Source organism: Suncus etruscus, chromosome 13 (genome assembly GCF_024139225.1).
Source record: "Suncus etruscus isolate mSunEtr1 chromosome 13, mSunEtr1.pri.cur, whole genome shotgun sequence".
NCBI lineage: Eukaryota > Metazoa > Chordata > Mammalia > Eulipotyphla > Soricidae > Suncus > Suncus etruscus.
The window spans coordinates 61,181,566-61,199,426 of record NC_064860.1 but is presented as its reverse complement, the minus strand read 5'-3'; the positions used below and the strand labels follow the sequence as shown (position 1 = coordinate 61,199,426).

Here is a 17,861-nt window from a genome sequence, read left to right as displayed (position 1 = left end):
AATTTATCCAGAACTGACCTAAGAAACTATCAAGATGGAAAATATATTTGTACCAAGAATTTTCATTGCAGCATTGCTTAAGTGACAATGAGCAAGGAACTATTTAAATCACAGGAATTTATGAAATAATGGTATACACGTAGCTATTAAAGACTAAGGGTGCACTGTATGCTTTACTAGTGTCTGAAAAAAAAGCAGACTATAAAATAGTATAATCATATGCTTAGGCTAGAAAATATTTGTTTGCTTTTGAAATAGTCTTGTATAACAAAATAATGCATTTTAATCCATTTGTATCTAAAGTAAGAATTAAACAGGCATATTTTTTAAAGGTTGGGGGTATAGAGTGAGGTGAGGGAAATAGTTGTAAATATTTTCAATTGGTCTGTAAAAATAAATTTCATTAATACCAGGTGCTTATGTTGTGTTAGAGAGCATAGATGCTTTGTAGATTGCTCCAGTTATCAACATATTTTTGAGTGACAAACGGTGCGCCATATCATATTACAAGTGTTCAGGAAACATTGAAGTTTGAAACAAATTAGTTTGAAGGTACATGAGGATGTTTCCAGAAATAGCTGTAGACTATAACAGCCATACTTACTGTGAAAAGTTAACAGCAAAGAGACATTCATATAATTCAGAAGGATGTCTGTCATGGATCAAAGTTTTGATATAGTCATTCTGTTAGAAGTCACACCCCATGCAATGTGGACTTCCTTAATAGAGGATAAATGTGTCACCTTTTGGCATGAGTCACATTTCTTCTATGTCATAATAGGCTTGGTGTCAGAGTCACTTAGTTTCCTGTAAATAGATTGTGGATGTGTTGACATATTGGTGTGAAGATGATCTGAGTGGTTCATGCTTGATGAGTCATTACATTACACACAGGCACTACTGTATATGCTGAGTGTGCAGAGCAGCTGGACCTATTACATGTTATTGTTGATGTGTAATGCTACAAACATTATGAAGAATCAGGAACTTCTAATAAATTAAAAATATCAGTGTGAAAAATCAGCATTTACAGTTATAGATATTGTACCTTGAGAAAAGGATGTGCAGTCACAAGAACTTAAAATTGTAAACCAAAATCTAATAAATAGCAAGGAAAAGTAAAAAATGATGGCATTCATATACCAAGAGATGTGATATAAGAGATAGTTTGAACCTTTAGAAATATAAAAAATTTGCACTATTGAATATTTTGATTATTCATTAAAAAAACTTGGTTAGCCCCTATTATTTATCATGTATTCTCTAGGGATGAAACACAAGGAATGTACTAATTATTAAAAATGAAAATTGTTTTTCTGATTTCTTACAAAAATTGTGAGATATTTATTATATTTTGTTTATGTGTCTGCATAAAGTAATATATGTAAATTGTATTTTAATGGAACTCTGATCTTTTAAGAAATACTCACCAAGAAAAATATATTTAGCTATGTTGAAATGATATATGAAGATCATATGAAATCTTAATTATCTATCATTTATAACGTAAAAATTATTGGACTGAGGATAGAGCTTAATTGCACATCTCATCTGTACCATTTCATTCCTTGGGTTAGCATGAAATCTTAGGCCTGGACCTCTCTGCTCACTAATGGGGTCATACAACAACAATCCTCAAAATAAACTATGTTAAACCCAGCAGTAGAGACCAGAGAGATAATACAATGGCTAAACATTTGCATTGTACACAACTGGCACGTGTTTGATCCCTTGCAGATCATATGTGGAGGATACACACAGAGACCAAGCAATGCCAATGTGATCTCAGATTGCAGAACTAGAAGTCAGGCCTGAGACCACACACTCAGCAATGACAATAAAAAAAGGACCAGGCATTAAAGCCAATACAAAATGTGCAAGAACTTCTACGAAGAAAGTTATTAGATATTGTTGAGATGCTTTAATAAATGAGAAAGTAATTGCAAATTTTGCTGTTTTATGTATTAGAAGATGGAACATTGTAAAATGAGCCAGTTCTCTTCAAAATGATATAAGCTTGTAGTTTTATCTCAGTTAGAATGCAAATAATTGGCTTTCTCATAGATTGACTTCAGGAAATCTTGATTCATCCCTCTCTCTCTTGGGTCTGCATTTCCATCTTTCTTTCCTCTTCTTTCATTTTCTTACCTCTTCCTCCTCTCTCTCTATCTCTTTTTTCCCCTTCTTCCAACTCTCTGATCTGTATAGCTTAAATTATAAGCTACTTTCTCAGTGAGTATAATGTGTCTTCAAAATGGTCACAAAGGAAAGTATTTTTAATATTATCTTATTGTTGTTGTTTTTTTGTTTTTTGATTTTGGGCTATACCTGATGACACTCAGGGGTTATTCCTAGCTATGCTCTCAGAAATCGCTCCTGGCTTGGGGGACCATATAGTACACTGGGGAATTTGAACCTTGGTCTGTCCTAGGTTAGCGTGCTCAAGGCAGATGCCTTACCACTTGCATCACCGCTTTGGCCCCTTAATATTATCTTTACACTCATTAAAATAATAGAATAAGAAATAGTTTGAACCTTTAGGAATATAAAAAATTTGCACTACTGAATATTTTGATTATTCATTAAAAAAACTTGGTTAGCCCCTATTATTTATCATGTATTCTCTAGGGATGAAACACAGATGCTGATGGGAGAGATTGGTTGATTACTATTTTTGGTACACTGTGATAAATGTGTTTACAAATTTCTTCAGGAGCTAGGTGGTAAAGGATTACTGACGCATGGTGAAAACTCTGGTGATATGAAAATGAATGTTAAAAATGGTCTACCAAGGAGATTGCAAAGTCATAGCTCTTTTTTTTTATATCTTCAGTTTTTCAGTGTCATTCTAGTATATTGGTGTGCTTATAGAAATATAATAAAACAAGTTTTAAAACAATAATTTTTTACTGGTGACATCTTTTTACTATACCAGTGTCATGTGTTATGTGCAGACTGCTTAATAAAACCATTTTCTCTCTTTAGTCTAGTTTTTAAAGTCTGATTTAGTTGCTGATCATTATGCACAGCATATGATAGAATTTTATTTAGTCTAATCCTGAAATTGCTTTATTTTGTTATTAATTAATCTAACTTTAGTATATATATACATATTTTTTAAAGGTTTGACACTTGTTCTATTTTGCCACAATTGGTATCTTCAAGAATGCTCAAGTTTTTTGTAATTACTGCCTATGTAACCAATTCCTTAGTAACTAGGTACGACATAGTCTGCTGGAATTATTGCAAAGGGCTAATTTCTTTTTAGTATTTTATTATAATCAGTTCTAAAATGTACATATGTAGCTAATGATAAATTATGTACTTATAATAGTGATTAAAACTACTAGTTTATGTAATGCTATTGCAGAGAATACATTAAATTAATGAAATATATTATTTTCTCCCCATTGCTTAAGAGTTCTTGAAGCCAGCATAGCTGAAAACAAAGCATGTTTGAAGAGGACGCCTATGGAGGTTTGGAGAGATTCTAGAAACCCTTATGATAGAAAAAGACAGGACAAAGCTCCCGTTGGACTAAAGAATGTTGGAAATACTTGCTGGTTTAGTGCTGTAATTCAGGTAAGAATTTGTATATGTCTTCTTTGGCAGATGTGATAGTCATGGAAAGTGGGTGAGAATTATTTTTCCCTGAGGTTTGTATGTTTTAAATGTAAATGCAAGTAAGGTTTTAATATTTTTAAATTTAATTAATTTAATTTTATTATTGGATTATTTTTTATTTCATTCTGTTCTTGGATCCAAAGTGGAATTCTAACTCTAGAGATCTACCTTCCTCTTATTTGCAGTTAATTTCCCTTATCTAATTTTAGATGTTTTTCAAGAGGAGTGACTATTTTTCAAATTTATTTCCTTTAAATTTATAGAAGCATGTGGCCAAGAAATCAAATCAAATCTGTTTTGTGGCTTTGTGTGTGTATAAGATGAAATTTATTTGTATACATTAGAAAATATTTATAGAATTACTATCTACCTAAGTACTATATATAATATGTGAATGTGTTTACCAATTGTTAGTTAATTCTCACTGTATTTGTGCAATGATGTAAAAATAGATATTGCTAAATCAGTTGGTAAGTCAATTTTTAAATTGCAGTCCTTAAATGTTAATTTAGCTCCTTATTCTACAAGAAATGCTTATTATGAATATATAATAATCCTCAATTTGTATGAATTTTTTTAAACTTCAGTGTTATTGTTTTAACAATGTTTTACAATATCAGATAAACTTTGGAGTGTAGTCTCACATGCTCTAACATATATTATTGTTTTCAGTTATAATTAACACCCAAATTTAGTGCCAAAATATCTCTTCTCTTTGAGGCGTTCCAAACCATCATGATGAAAGTCTAAACTTTTGCATATATTAAAAGTATTAATTGGCTAAATAGTTTGGATTTGGCTAGTTTTTAATTATTTTCTGTAGGCAATTTATAATTTGTTTTGTTTGTTTTGTTTTTGGGCTAGACCTGTTGGGGCTCAGAGGTTACTTTGGCTTTACCACTCCTGGCCATACCAGGAATAGAAACTGGATAGGCTTTGCACAAGACAAGTGTCCTACCCTGGCGCCCTCCAGTCTAGCCCCTATAATTTTTTCTACTTATATTTTACTTCTTTATGGAGCTGGAGTGGTGGCGCAAGCAGTAAGGCATCTGCCTTGCCCACACTAATTTAGGATTGGCTGTGGTTCGATCCCCCGGGGTCCATATGGTCCCCCAAGCCAGGAGCCATTTCTGAGCGCAAAGCTAGGAGTAACCTATGAATGTCACCAGGTATGGCTCAAAACCAAAAACCAAAAAAAAAACAACATTTTTACTTCTTTTATTTTCCCCACATATTATCACAGAACTTAATTTCCTTTGGTTGTAGCTTAATACAAATTGCAAAGCTTGTATCAGTATGTTATGTATTTGCCTTCAATAAATAAATGTAATGTGGAATGCATCAGATAGTATTATTTTTCCATCTTATTAAATATTAGTGACTGCCGAGATATGTTATAGACTTAAAATATCTTTACGTAATATTATATGTTTTAAACTTTGCTAAGTTTCTATGTATTAAATACTAATGTTTACCTCAATTACAAACATTATTTATGATTTTATTCTTGCCTTAATTAGGCATTATTTACTTATGTACCAACAATATATTAACATGCTAGTTGTGTTTTAGATATTCTTGATAGACTGTTTTGCGTTAATTCTATTATTAAACTTTTATATATTTGGTTTTCTTACAAAATTTCAGAATATAGACATCAACTTTAAATACATGACATTGTTTTAAGATTGACTAGACTGATTATAAATAGTGCTTTGTCTCTTTTTGGATGAATATTTGTTATTTCTGTACTTTTCTGACCCAGATGAAGCATCAATTAGCTTTCTTGGCACTACAGATGTTCCCTCAAGCAACTTACTTGCTGAGCACATTTGTGTGCTCAGGTACCGCCTCCTGCCCCTCTAAAAGAGAGAGAGAGAGAGAAAGAGAGAAATTTTCTCCAGTTCAATCCCCAGTGCCACATATGACCCCTAAACACTGCCAATAGTGATCCCTGAGTACAGAATGAAAAGTAAGTCCTGATCACCACTAGATCTGACACCTTAAACAACCATAAATATAAAAAAGTTCTTTAACCACTATTTGTTAGAATAAGTGCTCTTTAATTCCCTATATTACATTATAAGAAAAATCTGAAGTAAAAATCAACTTACTGGATAAGGGATAATAATTTTTAGAAATTTTTTATTGCTATTATAGGTCAGGCTTACTGACCTAAACTTTTGCTTTGTGTTTCAAAATCTTTGGTGTTATTGTAGAGACAAATTAACTGAATAAACATTTTTTATTTAAGAGTTTCACGCCCTACTTGTCCTTTTTATATGTTATATTTGTTTTTTATTTTATTTTTTTTAAACACCATGATTATAAACATGATTGCAGTTTGGTTTCAGTCATACAAAGAATGACCCCCTTCACCAGTGCAGCATTACTACCACCAATGATTCCTATCTGCCTCCTCTTCCACTCCCTGCCTATTTTTTCAGACAGGCATTCTACAGTAATTCTGTTAGTTTCTAAAATTTAGATTAGTGTCTACAATTGTTAGTGTGATGTTGCCACATTAAGAAATATAGAATTTGGGGCCGGAGAGATAGCATGGAGGTAAGGCATTTGCCTTTCATGCAGAAGGTCATCGGTTCGAATCCCGGCATCCCATATGGTCCCCCGTGCCTGCCAGGAGCAATTTCTGAGCATGAAGCCAGGAGTAACCCCTGAGCACTGCCGGGTGTGACCCAAAAACCACAAAAAAAAAAAAAAAAAGAAATATAGAATTTAGGGATTATTTATTTTTACTTTAGCGAAGTTCAGATAAGTATATTGGAAAAGCAACCTGAATTTTAAAAAATAAAGCTTATGTTGAATTGACTTGACAAAATCTCAAAAGTAAGTTTCTGATTTTGAAAATAAAGAATGGAAAATAAAAAAAATAAGTAAAGATTGAAATAAATATAAAGAATAAGTTACTGTGAAATCACTTCAAATTTAAATTTTTTTACTTTAATTTTAAAATTCTAAACCTATATTTTGTTTCTTTGTTTTGTGATCACAGCTGGCAATACTTGGGATTTTACTCCAGGCTTTGCACTCAGGGATTCCTCCTGTGAGGACTTTGAGGTCCATCGGGTGCCAGGGATTGAGACTGGGTGGGTGGCTATATTAAGGCAAGCATTGTGTCCACAGTATTTTCTCTCTGGCCCCAAGTCTTTGTCTGTGTTAAAGTGCTTTAAGTATGTATGTATGTATGTATGTATGTATGTATGTATGTATGTGTGTGTGTATGTATTTTTGGGTCACACCCAGCAGTGCTCAGAGGTCAGTCCTGGCTTTATACTTTGAAATTATTCCTGGCAGGCTCAGGGACCATATGGGATGCTGGAATTCGAACCTTCTACATGCAAGACAAATGCCTCACCTCCATGCCATCTAAGAATTGGGAGACAAAAAAATAAGATCTTAAAAAATTTTCTAATTTTCTAAAATTATTGTTTAATTCTACAAATATTTTTGAGATCAGTATGCTATCAATAAATTGTCTTTTTCTGTATATGAAGGAATATTTGGGCAGGAAATCCATTAGTGTGGAGTTTTTTATTCATTATTTTTTTCTAAAGTGATTTGAAATATGTTCAAACTCTAATGTAAATACTTTATAGATTTACTATAAAACTTTCAAAGTGATAGAATTTTCTTCATTTACAGTACTATATAAATCAAACCAAGAATGTTTTTTTAAATAAATCTATTAATTTAAAAATTTACTAGTATTCTAACCTTTAATTTTGAGTTTAAGTTAGGTGGAAATAGGCTGTGAAAGAAATACCTTTGTTATTCATCTTTTATAAATACTCAGGCCACTATTTTGGAAGAAAAAGTGAGAAGATTATTATAGTGATTAGAAAGGTCTATAAAAAAAGAGAAGATTGTAGAGAGAATGGCTTAACCAATCTTATGGTTTCTAACTGCTATTACACTGACTGTAGATTGGATATCAGCCTCTTATCTACTCAATAGTATTTTTTTTCTTTCTTAAATTGAACTTTTATGTAGAAAGTACTGAATGGATCTGCTTTCTCCACTACAGTCTCAGTGACTGAGATTATTTAGAAGTAAAAAGAGGTTTCAGAAACAAGTGCCTGACTTCTTAGTTTGGCTGGAATAATCCATTGTATTGTGGTAGCTCCACTGATGCTTTTTAGTTAGCCTTAAAGGATGTATAGGTTGGTTGATAAAAGTATATAGTCATGAGCCATATAAAATGCAAGTATTTTGAGGGCTCAGTAAATTTTCTAACTCACTGGTTTTCAACCAGCAGTCATTAGTCTACTGCTGATTTTGCTGATATAAAACATTGAAAAGCATTAAGTCTTTGTTTCATACCCAAGTTTATAAATTAGATATGCTCTTTTATATTAGAGGAACCCTTTAGGTATCAAATGAATGTAGAAAGGGAGTGTTTGGTACTCGCTTCGGCAGCATATATACTAAAATTGAAACGATACAGAGAAGATTAGCATGGCCCCTGCGCAAGGATGACATGCAAATTCGTGAAGCGTTCCATATTAAAAAAAAAAAAGGGAGTGTTTGTTAGTAAGACTAAAATTGAAGACTTTCGATGTCTATCTTACTCAAAAGGCACATCAAATTGAAAAGATGCTCTGAATTTTTTGAAAATTCAGAACTTCATTTAGCATGTTTATTCACATATTTTATCCTTTTATTCTTTGTTAAAACTAAAGTACATGATCCCAAGAGAAAATAAGAATTCCTTTAGCAATATATGGTTTATTACACTGTTTGTAAAGCACCAAAACTTTCCAAATCAAAGTTCTATCTAGCTATTTCTAATTGTTTTCTCAGTTACTGTTATTTTTCATGTGGCATGCCTTATAGCTGAGACAGATGAATAGTTTATACCTCTTTTCTTTTTTTTTCTGTCACAGGTTAAATGACCAATAGTTGGGTTTTATATTTTCCATGTGTGTGTAAATATTACAATGATTAGCTGTGACTACCACACTATAATGAACTATTTTGTTGGTGTCAATTGTTCTCTTTTCTTCCCCCTTTTCCAATTTTAGTCTTAAAACTGCTAAATGCTTCAATATTTTATCAAGTCTAAGTTCTTTTGCCCAGACATTCCGCTCCACTTCTTGTTCAGACTTTTACCACAGATATGTCTTTTTCACATCCAAACTATATTAGAGTTCTTTGTGGTTTCAACACTATTATTGGCTTTCCAAAAGCAGATATAGAGAAAGCTGAATGGAGAGAAATATTGAAAGGGGGTCACTTAAAAGTTTGTAATGAAATCTACTTTTGAACCTGAATTTCATTGCCTCTCTCTACCTCAAGAAACACTGGGGCTGATTTTTATGTATGTGGTAGAAAACTTAGTCTCTGACTGTAATTGATCTAAAAAAAAATATGAGTTAATGATTCTTCTGGTTTGGAAAGGAACTCAGTTGATGTTTGTAAACTTTGATCTTCTTTTGGAAAAGACTGAGACATACTTGCCACTGCTCATTACTCAGAACTTCTGGTGTTTCTCAGGAGACCAGAGGATACTGGAGGTTAAACCTCTATTCCTACAAGCAAAGCATGCTCTCAATGCTTTGTATTGCTTTAGCAGCAGGCTTTAATCTTTTATCACAATACTGGTTCAGTTGTGACTTTCATTTGAAAATTGTTTGGAGTTAGATGCAGAGCTATATTAAACATATCAGATTTTGTCCGAATTATTTAAAAATATTGAAATTAAAAATTGCGCCCAGGATACAATAGCTCCCTACTGAGTGGGAGAAACTATTCACCCAATACCCATTAGATAAGGGGCTAATCTCCAAAATATACAAGGCACTGACAGAAATTTACAAAAAAAAACACATCTAATCCCATCAAAAAATGGGGAGAAGAAAAATCTCATCAAAAAATGGGGAGAAGAAATGGACAGACACTTTGACAAAGAAGAAATACATATGGCCAAAAGACACATGAAAAAATGCCCCACATCACTAATCATCAGGGAGATGCATATCAAAACAACTATGAGGTACCACCTCACACCCCAGAGATTGGCACACATCACAAAGAATGAGAACAAGCAGTGTTGGCAGGGATGTGGAGAGAAAGGAACTCTTATCCACTGCTGGTGGGAATGCCGTCTAGTTCAACCTTATGGGAAGCAATATGGACATTCCTCCAAAAACTGGAAATCGAGCTCCCATACGACCCAGCTATACCACTCCTAGGAATATACCCTAGGAACACAAAAATACAATACAAAAACCCCTTCCTTACACCTATATTCATTGCAGCACTATTTACCATAGCAAGACTCTGGAAGCAGCCAAGATACCCTTCAACAGATGAATGGCTAAAGAAACTGTGGTACATATACACAATGGAATATTATGCAGCTGTCAGGAGAGATGAAGTCATGAAATTTTCCTATACATGGATGTACGTGGAATCTATTATGCTGAGTGAAATAAGTCAGAGAGAGAGAGAAAGATGCAGAATGGTCTCAATCATCTATGGGTTTTAAGACAAATGAAAGACATTCTTGCAATAATAATTTTTAGGCACAAAAAAGAAAAAAGCTGGAAGTTACAGTTCACCTCATGAAGCTCACCGCAAACAGGTATGAGTTTAGTTAGAGAAATAACTACGTTTTGAACTATCCTAATAATGAGAATGTGCGAGGGAAATAGAAAGCCTGTCTAGAGTACAGTGGGGGTTGGGTGGTGAGGAGGGAGATTTGGGACATTGGTGATGGGAATGTTGAACTGGTGATGGGTGGTGTTCTTTACATGATTGAAACCCAAATACAATCATGTATGTAATAAAGTTGGTTAAAAAAAGAATTTACCAAAAATTAAAATTTCTGGGGTTCATATATAGTATATATAGTTTGACATAGTTTCAGAATTAGATTGTGATGATCTAGGACTTTAATTGGCTTTAAGCTTGCTGCCTGCCAGAGGCAAGTATAAATTCAGTCAGAAGAAAAGAACATTTAAAAATTTGAATGCTTTCTCAGTTTATCTCATATATTATCTCATATTCAAATCAGTTATGTCAACACAAAATGAAATGTTCAAAGACTTAAGAAAAAATGATGGGTAATATTCTAATGAGAAAACCTATACATTGAATTATTATAATAATTCTTAGTATTCTTTTTTTTTTAATTTAAACATTGAGAGAAAGAATTGTCCTGGGAGTTAATGCCATCTTTATATTGAAGTTTGGTGTGTCTGTTGGTCAGTCTTGTTTTAAAGTAGGCCGTTCAGTTTTTCTTTTAAGAATGGTTTTGAAAACCTTGGATATTTTTATATATATATCTTACCTTTATTTATTATCGTTATTATTATTTTTATTTACCTAGCTATTTTGGTCGATTTCTCTGTTTGGATGTGATTATTGAAATTATTGTCCCCAATTATTCTTATTTTTTTTCTCTCTTCCTTTCTCTTCTTTCATTTTGTGCTACGCCATGTTTCTTATTTCAAGACCACGGTGTGTTTTGTTTTTTTTTGTGTTTGTTTTTAATTTAATTTTATTTTTTTTATTATTTTTTTTTAATCTTTTTTTTGTGGTGCCTATCGATATAACCGGAGTCCTCACTGGATATTTGACACTTCTTTTGGTACCGGTGGAGTGTTTCACCTTCTTGTTCTCATTCACTTCCCAAATCGATGATGAGAACCTCTAGGAGGATTCTGCCCATTTTCGGGGTATTAGACCCTTACCCCAGTTTATTTACTTTCTCTATTTCAGGCAAAACCACGCAACTTGAACTAGCTAGCCCTGCCCCCACTTACAGGGGGAAGTAAGGGAGGCATCAAGACCAAACTGATGCAAGACTACTAAGTAGTAGGTTAGATACAGAAGGGACCACATATTCTAGCCGCCCTGAGGGTGAGGGAAGAGGAAATGGGAGGTAGGACAAAAACGGAGGGGTAGGGAGGACAATTTGGGGATGGGAAACCCCCCTGATTTTATGTAAATATGTACCTAAAATATTATTGTCAACAATATGTAAGCCACTATGATCAAAATAAAAATTATATTAAAAAAAAAGAATGGTTTTGAGTGTGTAATGTTTATGAGCTATTGTTTGTCTGTGAAACCATGTATTGTTCCTTCAAACCTGAAAGTGAGTTTTGGTGGGTGCAATATTCTAGGCGAAGCATTTATTTCATTGAGTTTTTTCACTATGTCCCACCACTGCCTTCTGGCCTTGAGTGTTTCCGGTGACAGGTCTGAAGTAAATCTCAAGGATACTTCCCTTGAATATAATTTCTCTTTTCAATATTGCTGCTTTCAGAATTCTGTCCTTATCCATGGGATTCGTCATTGTGAGTAGGATGTGTCTTGGGATGTTTTTTTTCTGGGGTCTCCTTTAGTTGGTACTCTCAGGCATGCAGGATTTGATTGTATGTATTCTTTAGCTCTGGTAGTTTCTCTTTAATGATGTTCTTAACCATTGATTCTTCTTGGAGATTTTCTTCCTGGGTCTCTGGGACTCCAATGATTCTTAAGTTGTTTCTGTTGAGCTTATCATAGACTTCTATTTTCCTCTGTTCCCATTCTTTGAGTAATTTTTCCATTGTTTGATCATTTGCTTTGAGGCATTTTTCCAGTTTCTTCTGCTGTATGTAATTGTTATTCATCTCATCTTCCAGTGTACTAATTCTATCCTCAGCTGCTGTTAACCTGTGGGAAAGCTCAACCATGTTTTTATTCATTCATCTACTGAGTTTTTGAGACCTGTTATTTGACCTGAGATTTCAGTTTAGAGTTTTCTGATTTCTATCTTCATATTCTCTTGATTCTTATTAGTGTTCTCTTCTATATTTTCTTTGAGTTCTTTGAACATCTTCCATATTGCGACTCTAAACTCCTTATCAGAGAGACTGACTAGTTGGTTGGTCATGTTCAAGTCATCAGAGTTGTCATCGTCATTCTCTATGTCTGGTGCTGGCCTGCCTTTTCCCCTATTGTGACACTTGTATTGTGGGTTTTTCTACGTGTTGTGGTTGTATTCATTGGCTAAATGATGTGCACGGCTGCGAAGTGGAGCGGCTGCGCTATTCTGGCTCATCCCTTTCTGGGCGTGTAAACTCACCTGCAGGGAAGGCTCCAGGAAAGGCGAGCTGTCTGCAGATGAGCCACACACAGGATGAAATCAGGCCAAAAATTTAGCACAGCACAGAAGACAGGCAGATAGTGGTGCTGGCATCTGAGTTCCAGCAGAGTTCAGCGGCTTCCCCTTTCTGGGCGTGTAAACTCACCTCCAGGGAAGGCGAGCCATCCACAGATGAGCCACATACAGGATGAAATCAGGCCGAAAATGCAGCACAGCACAGAAGACAGGCAGATAGGGGTGCTGGCCTCTGAGTTCTCAGAAATCCTTTTGAACTTTAATCCTAGTCTGAAATGGGTAATCCCCTCAGATGGTTCGTGCTTGCCATCGTCTTACTGACAAAGGTGAAAGAGCTTGAAGCCTCCAAAACCTTCAGTGTGGTCTCCAGGGTCACCCAGAAAATTGACATTCACCTCTGAAGCAGGCTGGATTACCAGCAGGACCGCTGATGAAATCCAGTCTCAGACAGCTGAAAACAGCATGACCCAAGATGGCTTCTGCACCCTTCTGACTCCTGGCAGAAACCAGCAGGAATCAGTGTGTATATGTCCCCACCCAACTCTGAAGCAGGCAGGATCACTGGCAGGAATGCAGATCAATTCTTAATATTCTTAAGGAACTAAAGGCACATTTGAGAATCTCATTAAAAATGGAAACTTTAGAACTCTAATAGTGACATCGATAAAAGTTAAGGAATTCAAGTTCTGGAGAGATAGTAAAATGAGTATAATGATAATAAAATGCCTTGCACACAGCCAATAGGATTTGATCTCTAGTGTGAAGAATTAATTGGCCAACTGATAATTTCTCTGAATAATACTTTTAGAACTATTACCAGGCAAAAATGTAAGAAAAACTTTGCAGTCTTAATAATTGTCTTTACCACCCAGCATTTGGCCTAAAATTGGTTTGTGTTTTATTTTGTAGAAGTAATACCTCTGCATAGCATATAGGCTTTGGATTGGTCTACTGCCATTTAAGCATATAATAGAGACATTAAAACTTTCTAAAATAATACAGTTGTTTTATCAAATCTCCATGTATAATTTTCTTCCTCAGAATATAATAATTATTGTTCATCAGATGAAATACTATGTCAAATTTTAGAAAATCTGTTTTTTTTTTCTTGAAGAGAAAACAGGCTTTTTTGGTTGCTCTTGCAACAATTCTGTGTATAACAGTATAGTTGTCAAACATGAATAAAAAATAAGTCATATTTTTTACAATTCTGTTAATAGAATTTTCCTTAGGTTATTTTAAATTGTTAATCTTTTTCAGTCACTATTCAATCTTTTGGAATTTAGAAGATTAGTTCTGAATTACAAGCCTCCATCAAATGCTCAAGATTTACCCCGAAACCAAAAGGTAAATAAACTTTTTTTAAGTAGCCTGCATTGGGTTCTCTTATTCTTATGCTTTCTTTTGGCGTATTCACCTAATCAAATTGGAAGTAATGTCAAATTAAAATGAATTTATAATTTCAATGTCAGTATACTGAAAATATGATTTGTTTTCTTTAGTAATATGCTAATATGTTGGATTGGAATGTGGCTCAGTCTCTGGGTTTGAATCCTGGCACTTAATGGGACTCAAAGCATTGGTAGAATTTCTAATTGTCACTGACTACTACTGGGATTTTAACCAATAGTATCTAATCTAACCAATTTTTAGTTTTATAAGTGAATTATTTTAAAACATTTTAATGTCTGACTTTTATAGCATTTTGCAAACTTGTTAAAATATTTTCCTTCTCTACGTAAACTTTAGAAATTATAAAGTTTTTACTCATTGCTTTAGATAAGTCCTTTAAAAATAGTTTGCACTGATGATCTCTGCAGCTCAAATCTGTAACTTCAGTACTGTGAGTCTTGTTATGCAGTAGTAATGTAAATATCGCTAGAGACACGCTACATTCTTCTGTCTCTGAATCTAAGCAAGAGCTTGTCTTTCTCTACTCAGTTTCTTTACCTGTGACATATAAATAATGATAGCACATATTTCATAGAGCTGCTGTGAGAATTAAATGAGATAAACTACACAGAGAACTTAAAAGTACCTGGTATATTTTACATTCATCGTATCAGCTATTGTATTCACAGCTTTTAAAAAATAAGACCGATATAAATGCAGAACTTTATACTTGATAGAAACATTTGTTAATGTATGATATGCTTTAATAAAGGTTTTAATAATTTTATCTCCCAAATTTTATAGTTTTAAGAAGACAAGCATCAGACAAACAAAATGATCAAAGTGACAAATAGTTTTAGTGGTTATTCTAAAAGGAATGACTGATTCAAATAGACAAACATCATTTAAAGTCTTAAGAAAACATTAATGAAAAGTTAAATTTTGTGTGACCCATTGTTAGTTGTAACAATAATTGGTCAAAATATGTTTTTCTTATCTATTTTTTATTAAAATAATGAGTGATTTTGAAAACCACATTTTCTTGCATTGGAACCTATTTATTATATAAGCTCAAGGGAGTATAACTTGATTTTCAATTGATTTCTTAGGGCTCTAGTATTTCAGTTGTAGAGTATGACATGATAAGTCATTTCTAAAGGGGTCAAGATCAATTAGCCATCCCTTCATGTCTCAAGAGAAAAGCAAAATATCTCAAAATAACAAATTTTCCATGGTTTATTTTTGTTTGTTTAACTTTGTCCCCTACTATTCTGATTTGTTAATACCAGCAGTTTTCTTTTCTGATGTCTCAGTAGAAGTATACAGTTTATCACACCCATAGTTTCCTTTTATGTTCCTTGATTCTAATCTTTTTTAGAGCCTTAATTTTGTTTTATTTTCCTAAGTTTTGTTTATGACCATTAGTATTTTGTCATCTAAAAGTTAGTTTCACGGTTATTATTGAAGTATCCCAGTTACAGTAGTGTTAGTGCTTTTTACCTTTTACTCTACAACTTTATTGCATTGCCAGCACTGTCTTTTTGTCACTTCTAATCCATGACTATTTTCTGATAGTTTCAATTTCGGGGGTGTTGGGCCACACCCAGTGGCACTCAGGGTTTTTTTTTTTTTTTTTTTTTGGCTCTGCACTCAGAAATTGCTTCTGGCAGGCTTGGGGGATGATATGTGATGCCGGGGATTGAACCAAGTTGGCTAAGTGTAAAGCAAATGGTCTACCTGTTGTGCTATTGTTCTGGCCCCTGATAGTCTTTATTTTGAATTTTTGAATTTTATTTATTTTTGACATATACCAGACTGTATTGAGGGCTTACTTCTCTACCAAGTATTCTCTTGATGAGTCTCTGGTGTTGGAGATCTAACCCAGATTGGCTACATGAAAAACAAGCTCCCTACCCACTGTACTCTCTCTACAACCCTCCTGCCCCAAAGAGTTTTTATTTTATTATATTCTATTTTAATTGTGATTTATGTATTAAAAACTAGTGTGGGAGTCAAAGTGACTTTACAGTGGAGTACTGGAGAAGTATGTAATTCTAGTATTTACCACTTGCCAGAGTAATGTGACTATTGCATTGGAAAGGTCAGTATTCAGAATTAGTAGAATAAGTAGAATCACTATTTCTATTGCAACATAATTAGATTCAATGATGAAAGGATAAAGCAGTTGTAGTATACACACATAATGAAATAAGATGATAGGTAAGAAAAGATGAAATCATTCAACTTACTGCAATGTGGATGGAGCTGGAGAATGTCATGTTAAATAAGTTAGAGGAAGAGAAAATGCCATTCATTTCTGGTAGATAACCAAAACAAAATAGATAGAAAAAAACATGACAGTGTTAAAGAATGACCAACAAAGAATGGCCTTGATTGATAAAACTGATTACCGTGCATTGTGGGTAAATTTGGTTTGTTTTGTAGGTCAGAAGCTACGTGGCATAATGACAGTGATGAAAGGTATTGGACACTGGTGGTGGTGTGCCACAGTAACTTTCAGTGTCAATATCATGAACATTGCAACCATGTTACTTAAAATTATAAAAAATGTTAAGAATGATAAATATATATTGAGAATATCTCATGCAATTTTAGGAGATTGTTCTACAAATGAGGTTTTTTTTTTATGGCAACAGAAGTATTTACTATAACATATTATCTTGGAAGTCAATATGTGGCATGTATAGGCAGTTAAGAACCACTTATTAGAAAGCAAGTATGGTGTCAGGGTTGGAGAGATAGCATGGAGATTGGGCATTGCCTTGCATGCTGAAGGACTGTGGTTTGAATTCCGGCATCCCATATGGTCTCGTTGAGCCAGGAGTAACCTCTGAGTGCTGTCAGGTGTGACCTCCCCCCCAAAAAAGCAAGCATGGTGTCAACTTAAGCAAATGCTTACTTAACATGAAATTAGCAACCAATGATATTTATTTAAAGCAGAATAGGGGAAATAATAAATTAATAAAATATCAAAAAATGATAAAATTAATGGAACCCAATGCTGCCATTTGAACAGATAGATAAATTGATGAGCCTAGGTAAACTGAGCAAGAGTGCCAAAGAATACACATAGTTGCTGTTATAAATATTTAAAAAGGTACCCTACACACTGGGAGAAACTACTTTATTATCTAAGCTATATAAAGGGTTATATATAAGGTTTACATTTATATAAAGATATATAAAGGGATTTTAGTCCAAGCCACATAAGGCAGTAATTGAACTGTAGAAGAAAAATCAAAATTCCATCAAAATTCCATCAAAAAATTGGGGAGAAGAGATGAACAGAAACTTTCTCTAAGAAGAAATAAAATGGTAAAAAGGCACATGAGAAAGTGTTTGGCATCATAAATCATCAGGAAAATGCAAATGAAAATAGCAGTGAGAAATACCACTCACTCCAGAGACATTAGCAAACATCAAAAATATTCAACAGCAACCCTTGGTGTGAGTGTGGGAAAGACACACTACACTGATTTACTGTGGTGGGGATGTTGACAGGTTAGCTTTTTTAGAAAACAGTATGGACATTCCTCAAAAAATTGTCAAAGTCTGGTAACAACTCCAGTGCCCAATTATGGAAGATTGGGTAAAAATTATCATCTGACATAGGACATTGGTGGTGGAAAGGTAGCACTGGTGAGGGGGTGGTGCTTTCTTTATAAATGAAACCCAACTACAAATATTTTTGTTA

At 33.8% G+C, this 17,861-nt stretch overlaps 1 protein-coding gene, 1 long non-coding RNA gene and 1 other non-coding gene across 4 annotated transcripts in view; 2 read left to right on the top strand and 1 right to left on the bottom strand.

Moving 5' to 3' along the window:
• The window catches only part of LOC126025727 (uncharacterized), a 722,173-nt gene that overhangs the window by 50,659 nt on the left and 653,653 nt on the right, over positions 1-17,861 (bottom strand). The gene's annotated exons all lie outside the window — the stretch shown is intronic.
• USP25 (ubiquitin specific peptidase 25) overlaps positions 1-17,861 on the top strand; it is a 162,657-nt gene that overhangs the window by 61,190 nt on the left and 83,606 nt on the right. For both annotated transcript variants that reach the window (XM_049785496.1, XM_049785495.1), the window contains exons 5-6: positions 3,420-3,582; positions 14,015-14,101. In XM_049785496.1, the coding sequence (XP_049641453.1) occupies positions 3,420-3,582; positions 14,015-14,101 (250 nt within the window). The remainder of the gene's footprint in view (positions 1-3,419; positions 3,583-14,014; positions 14,102-17,861) is intronic.
• Positions 8,046-8,152, top strand: LOC126026687 (U6 spliceosomal RNA). Its single transcript, XR_007501911.1, has one exon. It is a non-coding gene; the product is annotated as a U6 spliceosomal RNA (small nuclear RNA).